At 39.4% G+C, this 15,915-nt stretch overlaps 1 protein-coding gene across 1 annotated transcript in view; it reads left to right on the top strand.

Moving 5' to 3' along the window:
• LOC131066276 (protein ALTERED PHOSPHATE STARVATION RESPONSE 1-like) overlaps nt 1–9,858 on the top strand; it is a 57,995-nt gene extending 48,137 nt beyond the window's left edge. Inside the window, exons 2-4 of the mRNA XM_059212975.1 lie at nt 4,185–4,367; nt 7,679–7,800; nt 8,997–9,858. Coding sequence (XP_059068958.1) covers nt 4,185–4,367; nt 7,679–7,800; nt 8,997–9,858 — 1,167 coding nt within the window. The remainder of the gene's footprint in view (nt 1–4,184; nt 4,368–7,678; nt 7,801–8,996) is intronic.
• The last annotated feature ends 6,057 nt before the right edge of the window (nt 9,859–15,915 follow it).

Genomic DNA, 15,915 nt, shown 5'->3' with positions numbered 1-15,915 from the left:
GGAAAGGATGCTCTAGGAATGAAGTCTATTTGATGGCTTATGGTTATTTTAGGAGGTAAGGTGGCTAGTTGTCCTTCACTTACTATACCTTTGAATTTCTTCAACAAATTTTGCACTTATTTTGGTAGAACTTGCTGCTCTTTCTTGTCTTCCTCTTTAGGCTTCATCACTAGTGCAAACCCTACACCTTCACCTTCCTCAAGTGTCTTCAAGAACTGCTTTTCACTCACCAAAAGGACATCAGGACCTTCTACCCTTTTTTCACCTTCCTCAAGGATAGATTGAATCTTGAATGTGACTCCAACTTTCTTAAATGAGCATGCATTCTTGGCTCCATCATGGATAGCTTGTCTATCAAATTTCCATGGTCTTTCTAATAGAAGATGGCATGCATCCATGGGTAGGACATCACATAGTACCTTGTCCTTATACCTTCCAATGGTTAAATCTACCCATGCTTGCTCATTAACTAGAACATGTTGGCCTTTTTTCAACCAAGTGACTCTATAAGGATTGTTCTGAGGAATCCCATGCAATCTGAGCTTACTCACCACCTCTTCTGACATTATGTTTTCTATGGATCCTGAATCAATAATTAATTTTCATACCTTGTCCATTATTTTGCATTTGATCCTAAATAAGGACCTTCTTTGGCTTGGTTCTTCACTTACTGGTTCCTTGATCAAGGTTCTTCTTATCATCAAGTTGTCACCTACCTCTGACTCTAAGGTAACTTCTGAAGTCTTGCTGCTTGAAGACTCTTCTTGAAGATAACTCATGCTTCTTTCACCACCATGTGATGATGATCCCTTCTTTGGACACCTATATGCTGGGTGACCAAGTTGGTTACAATGGTAACACTTCATTGTTGCAAAGTATGAGGAACCTCTACCTTGGCCACTAGATCTTCCTCTGGAACCACTATTTGATTCCCTTCCTCTATTGAATCCTCCTCTACTACTGCCAATATCTTTTTTTTTAGTGAGTTTAGACTCTCCTTGTGTTATTTGTTCAGAATTTCTTCCACCAAAGCCTCCTCTATGGCCTCTATTGTCTTTTCCTCTACCTCTACCCCTATTGTTGCCTGAGTCATGTCTTCTTTTTAGTTTTTCTTCCACCTTAAGGGAAAGTTGAAAGGTTTGATGGACTTTTTCTGGCCTCATTAGACTAATTTCTTCTTGGATGTTCCATCGTAGTCCATTGAGATACCTAGCAACCTTGAGACTTTCTTCCTCAACCACTTGGGATCTAAGGCTAAGTTTTTGGAACTCCTCTGTATAGATGGTAACATCAAGGTCTTTTTGTCTTAGGTTTTGCCTCTTCCTATGAATTTGTACTTCATATTTCGTAGGGTGATAGGCTTCTTTGATTTTAACCAGCATTCCCTTCCAAGAGGAGATAGGTTCCCTGCCTATTTTCTTCCTCTCATCTTGCACAAACTTCCACCATGTGAGAGCAGTGCCTCTCATCCTAGATTTGGCCACCTTGACCTTTTGTGCCTCAATTATACCTTCACATTCAAAATGGTTCTCCATGCCTTCTATCCATTCTAGGACCACTTCCACTTTCATCTTGTCAGTGAACAATGATACTCCTTCTAGTGACTTCCCACTTAGGGCCTTAAATGCTTTGATGAAGGGTTTTTTCTCCAAAATAGGATCAGGTGTGGGTACATTATCAACCTCAGCCACCTCCTTGCCCTTCCCTTCTACTCCTTCCACTTTTACATACACTTCTTCTACATTGGTCTCAATATCACCAAGCTTACTCTCCAATCTTTCCAATTTTTCCTTCAGGAGCCTATTCTCTTCCTCCCTATCTTCCAATTTCCTTGCTAATTCAACATTTTTTTCCATTTTTTCTCTAACTGACTCTCCTAAAAACAAGGACATCAACTTTACCAGCCCAAATCTTGTAGGCTCTGATACCAATTTAATAGAGTTCACCTAGCCTTCTCAGCACTTCACTAAGTTGATGTTGCTCAAGTTCACCAACTCACCAAGCCTAGTTTATTTCTAGACCTAAAATTCCTCCTCAATCTCTTCTAAGTATTTCTCTTACTCACTCCAAGGGTTTTTCTTCTAGTGTCCCTGCTAGGAACCCTACCAATTTGTTATGTTTCCCATATGCTCAATGATGCCTTGTTGGCTCAAATTCATCAAACTGCCCTCCAATGGTCTTGAGATGTTGTAGAGGTGTAGAGGGTTCTTCTCTCATGTTTTTAGATGGTTTCAAGGTCCATTTATGGTTTTCAATCCAAAGGTTTCTTACCGATTTCAAAAATTGGTCTAGAAAAGGCTACAAGGGAAAGAGCTCCAAGTAGGCCTCCTAGAACTGGTTTTTGAGGTCTTGGGATAAAATAATCCAAAGGACCCCCAAAATAAAATGGATTTTCTTCAAATATTCACTCAACCCCAAAGGATTTCAGTGGTTTTAAGCTTACAACCCTTCTTTTCATACACAAACCCCAAAAAGAGAATTTCGAGGGCTTCCAAGCACTTGACTGGCAGCAGCAAGTAAATCTTGTCTTTGGACCTAAAAATGTAATTATTGAGGCTTCCTCCTACACAAGAAAACCTTTACTATCCTATTACAACTTCCCAAAATCTTGGGACTTTCATTTACATTCACCTCTGCAATTTGTGCTAACGTTTCATCTTGCCAACTCTAGCCGAGTTGCTCCTAGGCTCGCCTAGGGAAAGATGCTAAAAATATCAAATGACACTTTAAGATATTTTCCTTTCATATGTACACTATACAATGGGTTTCCTACCATGTCCCAAAATTCCATGATGAAAACACTGTGGAATTTTATGTGGTACCCATTTTAGCAAAAACTGCTAATTACAAGCCAAAACTGGCTACTTGTGAATCAAATCACCTAAATAGTAGTAAATGCTAAATAAAAAGATTGAAAATGAAAATCCTACCCTAAAAAACACTACTAAACCTAAATCCATGATTGGATTCATGGATTCAATCCATTAAACCTTCAAAGAGTGCAAAATTTGACAAAAACAATGAAAAGTGCAGTCCAAAATCTTGTATTTTGATTATTGCTTCCAAAATCCAAGTACACCAACCTTGATAAAAATGAAAGAGAGGGTTTATATAGAATTCCCAAGTGTGTAATCCTTACATAGCATTGGGAAACCCCTAGCTTTAATGTTGAACCAATTTTAGGACAAAAATTGTCATGACAACTCTTTGCAACTTTGTGTTTTTTTCATTCTTGATCTCTCCAACCTAAGAGACCTATTCCTAGTCATCACATATGAAATTTAAAACATGCCTAAGACCTATTTGACCCTCTCTATTGATTTTAACAAAATTTGACACTTTTGACCAACCAAAAGGCCAAAAACCTTCTCAAACACACTATTTACACAAAAATGCAAACCTAGGTAAAATGAACTCCAAATAGGCATACATTGACAAATTAAACACTCTTGGACCCTCCTAGAGTCCTTATTAACTATTGAATTGGCTAGGGTTAGTACAATCCAAAATTTGTAAAAACAAGAAAACTAAGACCTGGGTGCTCCTGCACCACTATTGAAGAAAATGTTATTCTTCATTTAGACATTTATAAGAAAGTTTTGATTGAAGTTGTTGAGGAGGTACCAAATGATCTCTAAATGAGACTAGAAGCTAAGAGGCTATTAGTGATGGAATTAGAAAATAAATTAAAGGTTGAATCACTCTTGGTAGTTCACCTAGTTAACTCCAAAGAAGAAATAGATGAACTTATTTCTAAGGCTAACCGATTAGTATTTGCTCGTGGACACCGATAGGTAAGCCTAATGGCTAGAAGAGTGAAGGAAATTGCAGATGAGATTGCAGATAAATGGGATATATTCTTTGTGGAGAAAGAAAAACAAGAGGAAATGAAAAGACCTAAAAAGACATTCAAAGTGTATCAAAAAGACAAGGACAAAGGTAAAGGAAAAATTGGTGGAGTTCCAAACATTAAGATTATTGACAATCTTCCACCACCACCTTTGGATACTGCACTAGTACAATCAGAAGATCCACCAGTTATTGACACTGAAGGAACAAGAAATGATGTTACTAATCTTAAATCAGAGATACTTTTTACAATGAATGTGAATACTCAAGAGGTAAACATTGTTGTGGATAAGGATAATTTAGAGGTTAATGCATACATTGTTGATGATGAAAAGATTTCAGAGGAACCAGCACAAACAGTTGACTCTCAGGAAGTTGAGACAGAGCAACCAACAGAGACTGAAAAACTTGTTGAAGATAAAGGTACTTGCACAGGGCTATTAGAGACAGAGATACTGACAGTTGAACTTTCAAAGAAACAAACTGAGGCAGAGTTACACATAGAAAGAGAGAAACCGGTAATCATAGAGACATTAAAATAGTTTGAGAAACCTTTGCAAGTTGAGATGCAAACCCAGACTGATCCACTAGAGGAAAATGCAAAAAAAATGGATACATCTGATGGAAGCAAAGAGGTAATAAAGATAATTGGTTAGACATCCAACACATCTACAGGTGAATTCAGACCTACCAATGTTATAGAGGTACTTTTGGATTCAATCAAGAAGAGAACAGATTCCAATGCACTAGCCTACAAGGAAATTGACAAAACTTTACCTATTCTTAAGTTGATTGCACCAAATTGTAACATAGATCATATTAAGGATTTTTTAGGTAAATTGGACACATTGTCCAAATTTATTACTGATAATGTAATAACTATTGACAAGGTGAATGAGGACAAAATTAAGGAGAGAAATGAAAAAGAGAGAAACAAATTCTTTGAAGACACTATAAAGAAGTGTACAAGACACTTGAATATATTATTACCGGTACTTAACTCTACAATTTTGGAGTACAAGGAGCTATGTAGGGAAACATGTAAACCTCACCTTTTGATAGAGGACATAGATAAGGAGATCAATAAAACACATAAATAAATTGATGACATAGCTGATAATATAATTGGTTCATCTGGACATATATCATTTGTTAAGCAGGAAATGACAATTTTTGATGAGAAGATAGAGAAACTTGAGAAAGAGAAGGCACTGATAAGGTCAAATTCCCAGGAACTTAAAAATAAACTTGGTCCTAAGTTGGACAATCTTATCTCTCAGAGAATTGAAATCTCTAAGGCATTAGTTCAAGGAGAGCGATCACTGGAAGAATGCATGCATTATCTCACCGGCACGATCCAACAGACTGAGGCAACTTTGAATGATAGCAAAAGGTTTATGTAGAGTTTGAATTTAGTTTTGGTAGATATTTTTTCAAATTGTAACTATTAACATTATTTCAGGATTGGTCTATGGGCGGTATTTTGCTATATTTTTGGTGGCCCCACCTCTTTTGTTCCTCCCACTCGCATGCATCAGGCGAGACAATTGTCAAGTCGGTGGGGGATCTGTGCACTTGCTTCTCTCTTTTTGGTTTTGCAGTAGCGTGGAGCTGCCACATGGCATGGGTTTTTCACATAGCAGCATCTTTTTTGGTCCCTCTACCCGCCATTTTTTGATCACGACTCTTTTGTTGTGTGCCTGCAGAGTGGAGCATCGTGGGACTAACAACTTCAAGGGCTAACAAATTTAGTAGTGGTTTGTCTGGTAAATCTGACAGGCGGCCCATGAAATGCGAAAAGAAAAGGCAGTGGAGTTTGAGTTTGTTAGGAGCCCGAGGCTATTTTTAGTTTAGTCTTTTCCCTGTTGAGGGGTTTCAGAACTTTGCAAGGACAATTAAGTTTCTTAGCAGTATTTTCAGCCTTAAAAAACTATTTTATTGTTTTCTGAAGAAGTTCAATCAAACTATGCCTATGGCCTTTGTGAGACTTTACTCTCAGTATGCATTAATGGTCTTTTATGTGCTTTTCTATTAGGATTTTCAAGGACTTCAGGAATATATATATCTAAGATTTTTCCAATTGAACTACGTGTTACACTTGTTATCAGTAAATGCATGATAGATATTTCTTTATGTTACAAAAATATTTGATTGAATCTTGGTTGTGTTTCTGATCAGGACTTGTCGATTGTTGAATGGGCTTAGAAAAATCATATGTAGTTGGTTTTTATGTACTCATGTCTTTTCAAAATATGCTCTGGCACATCGCCTCAGTAGCCTAGTTTTTACTATTTTAAAGTGTTTCTTTCTTCCCCTTTCCTCGAAACACCAAGAAAGAGCTAACTTCTTAATTACGAAGATCATTTAGTGAACCCTGTGCAATCGGTCCCCCATCACTGAATTTCCCATAGGGCTATTTTTTTCCAAAGTAAAATTCATAGTCAATAGTTCTTTTTTTGGCATGCCCTATGGGACCTTACTTCTCAAAGATTCAAGCCAGTATATGAGCCACAAACCTATTACTAGGAGCTAGTTTGCTTCTTCCACCCTTGGTTAGTGTTTATGAATCTGCTGCCTCTTCATCCTAGAGCCTCCCTAGTGCTTTTGCAGTTACTCCAATTGCAGTAATTGCTCAAATCTTTTCTATAAATTTTGTAACATGGGATAATTTAAGTCCTCTTATTCCTCCGATTTTACCCGCCACATGGGCCCAAATACCCTCTACTATGCTGAAAGTAGTTCCTAAGTTTATTGGGGAATGTTCTAAAAATCTTGGAGAACACTTGCAAGACATAGCCAACGTCTGCACAGTCCATAGTATAACCGAGAAGAATGTAGCTTTGAGATTTCTAGTGGGGTCGTTCAAAGGAAGAGCTTTGGACTGGTAAAAATCCCTCAGTCCAAATTCTATTGGCAGCTGGGACTAGCTAGGCGACCATTTTTCCAAAGATTCTCCGACAAAGAAGATAGGTCATCTTTGATGCATTAGTTGATTACAATAAAGAGAGCCCCACAAGAAGCTTTAACAGAGTTCAATCTGCACTTTCAGAGGACTTGGGAGCGAATACCTTTATCTCCTTATCTTCCCACCGACATGGCATTTATTTTCTATCTAAAGGCTTTCAACTCTAATATATCAGTGATGATTCAATCTTTTGGCGGTAACACTCTCCCTCAAGCTTTTGAATTAGCCATCTCCATAGAAAATAACCTAATTGATGCAGGGAAACTATCACCACGACCGCTTATGCCTATCTTTCCAGATCTATCCAATCAGCCAAATGGCCCAAATATCCCAGAAATGGTTGTTGCCAGTTCATCCGCTCTGCAAGCTGTGTATGCTTACCCCAGACCCCAATAAGAAAATCTACCTCCCCCTCATCTTTAGCTGTAGAGGTTAGTGACATGAAAAAACTTACTAAGGTCTTTTTCTAATGAAATAGTCAATCTAAAGAGATCTCAAATACCACAAACCAGACCCCCTTTCTAGCAAAACTACCAATCTAATAGGCCTGCTTATCAGAAAAACTAGTACTCGAATAATCGATTTGCTCTGAATCAATTAGCTAGTCAGATAGTTCCCATGCCCAATCCATTGCAAACAGTCTACCCTAGCACTGGTAAAGAGTTGATAGCAGGACAAAATAATCTGGAAAATGATACCAACTCTTGGTGTTTTCCATGTAACAATGCACACACTTTGATAAATTGTCTAAGAGGCAATCTACAACAAAAGCTTGTAAAGCAGCATTGCTAGGGAATGGTGACTGAGGACTTGACCTACACGGCCCCTGGTATGGATAATGATTCCTTCATTGCACAAATGTAGGGCATGTCAATGGAGCAGGAAGCAGAAATAGCCCTAGATCATGCACTTTTCTCTTCGATAGAAGGAGAAAATATTGTGATGACTAATAATGCAGCATTGTCAGGCTCAGGGGCTCCTCAAGTGTAATCAAATTACAATCTTAGATCGAAGAGGTGTTTAACGAGAGAAAATGTAAACGTGCCAGGGAAGTCCTGTTGGGACTGATTAAAATTGAGTCAAGTTTAGAGGCCCAATCCAAAAATTCGCTCTGCGTACCTAAATAAGTCAGTTTGAATGCCTAGTGAGCAAGGGGGTAAGATGGAGCCAGTTGATTTTCAGAGGGTAAGGCTCGGGATTCATACCCCACACCTTTCATTTGGCCTATTCAATGATGTGCAACTTTCAGAATTCAATTTGGATAAGTTTACAAGGTACCCATTTTGAGGGGTGAGCTGGAAGTGCATTTTAGGCACAAATACAGAATTTATTGAGTAGCCTACTTTGAGCGATTACATCTTTTTCCCTATTGATCGTCATGAATAAATTCAAAGTGGATTCAATTCTATGCATAAATGTGAGTCAGCTCGCAAATTTTTAAGTCTTAACGAATCCATTTGCTCAGTTTTTGAAGCCGATTCCATTTGCAGTTTCTATGTTTTGGCAAGTCTCTGTTTCGACAGCTAGTCGGAGCCCTATTTCGACTTAGTGTAAAAGTTGCCTAAGTAAGCGTCATGCCATAATGTTTGTCCCAGGCTGATGTTGGTATAAATTATGAGCTACGTTTCAAATTTCAAGGCTCTACCAATCCGTTTGATCGGTTTTCAAAAGGACTCATTTTACCATCATTTCAGTTATCCGCACTTCCAGTGTTAGATCAATTAATGTAGCCGTTTTGGTGAGCGTGCCCTTTGCATCCTGTCAGTCAGGTGATCGAACTGAGAATTCAAAGATTTAATATGTACTTAAAGGTACCTATGTTTCAAATTTGAGGAGCCCCAGAGGTCGTTTGATATTTTTAAGAAAGGTGTCATGTGTTGCCAGGACATTGACTTCATCAGGTCCGCAGTGTCGACAAAGCCAGTTGGCCATTTTCGGAAATTAATATCTCTTCGCTCAGGATTCATATTGAGAAACCGTTTGGTAGAAGTCATCCTTGTATATCAAAGTACACGCCTGTCAGATGGCGAGCTCCAGAAAGGTGTTTTGACAGGTTTGAAAATTACGTCTTCGCGATTAAATGCGAAAATTGTGGCGTAATTGCCTGAAAGATGTAAAATGCAATTTTATGATCCGAAAATGGTGCCGATCGATTCCAGAGGTGTGTTTGAGGTTCCTGAAGCATTCCGAAGGCTGGAGAAAAGATAAGAATAGAGTATGAAAAGAAAGTTACACAGCTCAGACTTCACGATGACAAAGGGGAGGATCCTCATCTGGTTGATGCTACAAGGACTGCAATAAAAAGCTTACAAACAAGAATTAAGGTTGCAATGCAAGTAGTTGATTCAATTTCCAGGAGAATACATATGTTGAGGGATGAAGAGTTGCAGCCACAAGTTGTAGAGTTAATACAAGGGTTCATGAGAATGTGGAAGGTAATGCTCGAATGTCATCAAAGACAAAATAAGATTATTGCAGTAGCTAAATCTCTAGGTCATGTTGCTGCTAGTAATGTATCCGATGAAATGCATCTAAAGGAAACTATACACCTAGAATTTGAACTTCAAAATTGGCATGCATGTTTCAGCAATTGGGTTAAAGCCCAGAGGGCTTATGTTCAAGCTTTGAATGGGTGGCTTTTGAAGTGCCTTCATCAAGAGCCCGAGTTAACTTCTGATGGACTTGCACCATTCTCCCCTCGCAGGGTTGGTGCTCCCCCTGTGTTTGTCATTTGCAATGATTGGTCTCAAGCATTTAATAATATACCAGAAAGTGAAGTTGTTAAAGCCATAGAAAAATTTGCAGTGGCTGTGAAACAAGTGTGGGAACATCAGGATGAGGAGCAGCGTCTGAAGAGTAAAGCTGAGTTTCTTGAAAAGGATTTAGCTGGAAGGGCTCATTTAGTGGAAAAAATGGAAAGCAGATTGCATGAACCTCAATCTTCGTCCGATAAAAAACTTGAATCAGATATAGGACAAGCTAGTGCTGGTTTGACTGAACAAAAAAATTCTATAGATTCTTTTAGGAAACAGGTGGTGAGCTGAGTGGCTTTTGGGAGCTATGTTAAAACAAAACAGATTCATGTAAATGCAAAACCTCCTCCCCACGTGGAATCTCTGGCTGCAGGAACAACAAATGATTAAGTTTTCAAGTAATTGCAATGGGTATGGTGCCAAATTCCCCTCTCCAGCATGGCAAATGAAATAAAGATGCTTTCAACAGGAGTATTATCCCCTATGATCGCTGCAATCAAAAAATTGAAAGATTTGGAGGGTGTACATAGTCATGTTCTTGCATCACGTATCAGTGAGCCAACCAAAGATGCTCTGCAGATGGATTTTTTACCAGCTTCCATGTTGAAATTGATTAAATCTCTGCGGACATTGCCAAAGGAAGAGGGAGTTCAAACTGTTGTAAAGTTCATGGATGAGTATTCTCCAAGTTATTGCCAGAGCCAACACCAATTAGTCCCTGCGTTGGGAGGAGGCATTCAAAACGTTTCAAGCAAACAATTTGTCAAGTCTTCCCTCCTTCATGTAGCACTTGATTGGTGTCTAGAGAGGGCGTTGGAAATAATTCACAAGGGGCAAATTCTTTATGAGGTTGCAGAAGGTTCCCAGGCGATGCCTTTGCTGGGGAGTGTGGAGTGTTTTAAAATAAATTATGAGCCATGTGCCATCGATCTTCATATGATGGGGAGATAGGTGTGGGGTTGTTGGGACTCCCTGGACCATTCAACAGAGCTGAATAACATAGAATTTTCCCATCCTACGATGCTTGTCTCAGGCAGTGACGACTGCAGGGTTAAGATATGGTGCGCACAGTAAGATGTAAAATGTTTGACACATACTTTGTTTTGTTTTCCATTCTAATTACTTCGATGGCTTAATAGAGGCGATAAACCATGGCAACACGGGTGCTCATATCATCAAGGAAATAGGAGAACCTCCACCACTGGCACCATTAAGACTTAAAGACCTTCAGAAAGTGCAGTTTCTGGGCATGTTGTTAATCCCACATTGACTGGGAGAGGGATGTTTTTAGTATTTATAAGCAAAAGCGCACAGTAACATAATGTCTAAGCCTTAAAGGCTTTTGACACAAGGTGCCCGTGGGTGCCCAAGGTGGGTCCATGTGTGAGCACGTTTCTCGAGGCAAAGGAAGACTTGACTGGACAAAAACAAAGTGGACCCCACGCAGGCATGCTTCCCGAGGCAAACGGGCGAAATTTTGCAGACGAAGGCAGGGTTAACGAGCGAGCATGTTCGAGAGAGATCGACGGCTCGCGCTATTTCGCGAAGGAAGATGCACGAAGTTTAAACCCAGCGAAATAGCGAAAATGAACGTGAGCCGTCCACGTGTCGTGATAGGTGGCAGTTCAGCAGGCGGGTCCCGGTGAGGTGGCATCCAGTGGTGATGGCGTGGCATATGAGTAAGCAATCCAGTGGCGATGACGTGGCGGTCAAGTGGCAAAGGATGAGGTGTCATCCCAGGTGGCGCCTAGTAGACTTCATCGACCAATCAGATCCCGCCACGTGGCAAGACGTCAGAGCACAAATGGAGGGAAAAAATTTAAATTTAAAATTGTTTATTATATAGTTTTAGACTATATAAATAAATGAAAAATTTAAATGTTTGAGCATATTGGGGAATTAATTCGCCCAGGACTCAATTTTGGGCCAAAGTGTAAAGTGTTATATATTTTCGGAAAGCTCTCGGAGCGAGGAATCCGATTATGAAGTTAATTTTGGCAAATGTAGGATATTTTGGATGCAGTTTTCATGGGAACAAAATTCAGTTAGGGAGGAGAGACACTTGGCAATTTTCAGTTGTGAATTTGTTTTTCTTCCCTCCTCTTTTTATTCCCCATTCTTCTCAGTTGTAAGGGTTCCAGAATTCTGTGAGGAAGTGCTCCAGTTTTCATGGCTTCCATTTCTGAATGTCATGACCCAAATTTGTAATTGCTTTTGGTTTGTTTCAGGGTATAGGATTGCAATGCATTGTTGTAAACATGAGTTTAGTTGCAGGTCTCGCTTGTGTCAGGCATGAGTAAATTCCTCACAGTATTGTCTCTAGGTATGCATTTCATTATCATAAATTGAATCCTCAAGGAGGATGAAGATTTGTCAATTTTAAGGAAATTGTGTGACTGTTTACAGGTATCCTTCAAGGAAGGTTTTAAATTCTATAGTCAGTCATAAATGATGAAATGTATTTCCAGATCTGATAAATTTGTGAATGAATCAAATAGTGCATTAATATCAGGTATTGGTGCATGAATATCTTGTTTAAGGAAAACAAATTTGCATCTATCATTCGTATTTGCAGTTCTGTCTGTGACTCTGTTGCCCAATGAACAAGGCACTGGTCTTGCAAGTTTGGGGATGGTTTCAGATTAACATTTTAAAAGACAAATCTATTTCCCTTTATGTTTAGGGGTGTGTGTTCCATTCTTTCCAAGCTCTGTTTCATCCTATTGCCTATACAGATGTAGCCAATCTGTAATGTTTCCTAATATGTTGAGCTTGTGAAATGATCTATTTGCTTAATGTTGATGCAGTTATGTGTCTGTAATTGTTGTATTTAGTGCATCAAAAGGGTGTCCCCCCCTAGGTCTAGCAAAACCTGAAGTGCAGGAAAATCATTAGGATCCTATGTTATGTTGTCCAAGCCCTGAGGTGTTTCATTGATTGAGATCGGCTATCTCATAGATAGATTTGTAGGTGTCTTGGGTTATCACTTTTGGTGAACAACAAGTCCTCTGTCGACAACTCTCCCTAGCAACTCACAGCCGTTGTTACTTATCTAAGGAAAGACTTCATTCCTTATAAGCCCAGAGAGACAAAGGCATTGCTACCATCAGTATTGGATGTAGTGGAGTAGTTAAGGAAAGCCTTCTCAGAGGAGGTTACCCCCCCCCTTAGGAAGGCTACTACTTCTCTACCGACGAGCAGAAAATCTTCTTAGTGCCCCACAAATGGATCATTTTTAGCAACGACATTGACAAATTAAGACATTCCACCGAAATCTCAATCAAAAGGTAAGCCTAATCCAGAACCTTTTTATTTGACCCTCATAGTAGGGGATAAGCTGCTACATAACTCTATGATAGACTCCAACACTAGCACTACTGTCATGCCTAAGAAAATCATTGAGGTTTTCAATATGAAGTATGAGCCATTAAATTGTGGCATCATGTAGTTAGATGGGAAAAATTTACAAACCATGGGCCTCATTAAAAGCGTCTCGCTAATGTTGTTTGCATGTCCTAGCATCACAATGTCCCAAGAAGTAGTGGTTATTAATATTCCCCCTATTTTTGGCCTTTGCCTCTCTAGAGATTTTACTGTCAAGATAGGAGGTCACCTATCCTTGGACTGGTCCCACCTCATCCTCCATACCAAGTAAGGTGCGAAGCTCAAAATCCTCTCAGAACCCCTTCATGCTGAGCATGTTGCAGATCAAGCTATGCTCAATTTTGAGCCAAGCCACACCTCAATCTTCAATGAAGAAAGAAGGATGGTAGAATTCATCAAAGCTGAAGAAATAATAGGGGATACTTCTCCAAATTAGGAGGTTTTTCTTAAGGAATTCATTGACTCTAACCCCTATTCAAATTATCATGTGACAGGTCTTGGTAATTACTGCATTTTTGATGAAGGTTAGGTTGTCCCAAAACTAGTTAAAGAAGCCTTTACCCAAGGAGATTTATCTTCTTTAATCTGGACCCTACATTTTGATGGTGCAAGATGCAAAGTAGGTTTAGGGGCTAGAATTTGTTTTACTTCACCTTCGGGTGAGTAGATTCTAAAGTCTTTTCGCTTATAGTTCGCGTGTTCCAACAATGAAGCAGAGTACGAGGGATTGATTCAGGGCCTGATGTTGGTGGAAAAGATGGGTATAAAGAAACTGAAAGTTTTAGGAGACTCCAAACTTGTTGTCAATCAGATTCGGGGAATCTCTAGTGCAAAACATGTCCGTATGAGGTCTTATTGCCACAAAGCTTGGGATTTGATCGAAAGCTTTGACACTTTCAACATCCAAAGAATCCCCTACAAGGCAAATGCATCCACTAACCAGATGGCCACTCTTGGGTCAAATTTTGACCCCACTATGGATTTGCTAGTAAACCCCCAAGTAGTTGGCGTCATCGTTAGACCAGCTATCCCAGATAATGACACCCACTGGTAGGTTTTTGAGAATGAGGAGCAAATTGCTCTATTCATTCAAAATTCAGGAGAGTTTGCAGATCAGTTACAGCCCAAGGTTAAAGAGGTGTGCGGGGATCAAATCATACAGTTGAAGTCAAATAAGCTCCCTAATGGGCTAATCACCTTAGAGAACCTTTTCGACTAGGATGATGCCAAAAGTGATAAGTGGAAGCTCAAGGTCAATGAAGGAGACTATACTGAAATGTTGGTAGGTTATGGTAAAATCCTCAAAGTTGGGAAGGAGATTTCACTCCAAGACCAAGATAAATTGGCCCGATATTGTGATCAATACGCAGGTGTGCTAGCATGGTCCTATAAGGATTTGAAAGGATACAACCCCAATATCATTCAGCATACTATCAAACTTACCAATGGAGCCAAACCGGTCTGGTAGAAGCAGAGACCTATTAATCTAAAAGTTGAGTTATTCATGGCCTAGGAGCTAAGAATGCTGATAGAGTCAAAAATAATCTATCCCATCAAACATAGCACATGGTTGTCCAATTTGGTGCCTGTGAGGAAAAAAAATGGAGATATCCAACTATGTGTGGATTTTAGGGACTTAAACCAAGCATCCCTAAAAGACCACTACCCTTTGCCATCAATGGAATAGTTGTTAAGCACAGTGGCAAGATCAGAAATGTTCTCAATGCTAGATGGTTTCTCGGGTTAGAACAAGGTTCTAGTGAAAGGAGAAGACTAGCATAAGATGACCTTCACATCTAAATGGGGAACATTCGCCTATCAAAAAATGCCATTCGGGTTGTCAAATGTCGGTGGAACTTTCCAGAGGGCTATGGACCTAGCTTTCAAATAGCTTATTAACAAAATCATCCTGATTTATTAGGATGATCTCACTGTGTTTTCAAAAAACAAGGAGGATCATTTTGACTATTTGGAGCTGGTTTTCCAAAAATGTCTAGAACTTGGAATCTCTTTGAACTCAAAAAATTGCATTTTTGGTGTCCCACAAGGCAAGCTGCTTGGGCACGTTGTATCTAAGGAAGGAGTCTCCATCGATCCTGATCGAGTCAAAGTGATAAAATATCTCTCCTTTCTTGTAAATAAGAAAGGAGTCCAATGCTTCCTAAGCAAGGTTAACTTTGTTAGCCACTTTATTGCAGATTTTGTAGGGATGGTGGGGCCCATCACCCTGATGCTTAAAAAGGAAATGCATTTTAAATGGACTTCTGACAAGAAGGATGCTTTCAAGAAAATCAAAGAAGCTATTTGTTTAGCTCTTATGATGTCTAATCCTAATATGGCCAAAGATTTCATTATGTATGTTTTCTCTGGCCCTTATAGCATTGTCATGGTCTTAACCTAGAAGGAGGTAGAAACAAATGGAGAGCACCCCATAGCTTTCCACTCCAACACTCTTAAGGATTATGAGGCAAAGTACAACTTCGTCAAAAAAAATCTCTAGCAGTAGTCAAGGGCCTCAAGAAGTTTAGGCATTTCATCACCTGCAACAAGATCACAGTCTATGTCACTCACCCTTCAATCAAAGAATATATCATGGAAGGCAACATCACTAAGAAGAGAGCTAATTGGATAACCAAAATATTGGAGTATGATGTTGATGTTAGATCCACCAAGATAGTCCATGGTAGAGGTTTGTGTGAATACTTAGCACAGGATCTCGCACCCTGAGACCTCGAGGTAGCCGTAAATGAACCTGTCATGGCCATTTCAAAGCTAGTGGAGGCATGCAGGATGGAAGAGCGCAAACATTTTATGAAGAAAGGAAATTTTCTTGAAGGTCTTCCCCTAGGAAAGAGGAGGTTCTATAGGTTACAAAATAGTGGTTTTTGACTGATAGCTGATGTCCTTTTCAAAAGATTTTGATGGAGTCATGCTCTGTTGTGTGAATTGAACCCAAGATGACAA

This window comes from Cryptomeria japonica, chromosome 10, assembly GCF_030272615.1.
Source record: "Cryptomeria japonica chromosome 10, Sugi_1.0, whole genome shotgun sequence".
Lineage (NCBI taxonomy): Eukaryota > Viridiplantae > Streptophyta > Pinopsida > Cupressales > Cupressaceae > Cryptomeria > Cryptomeria japonica.
The sequence above is the reverse complement of the archived record's forward strand: the minus strand, read 5'-3'. Positions and strand labels throughout refer to the sequence as shown.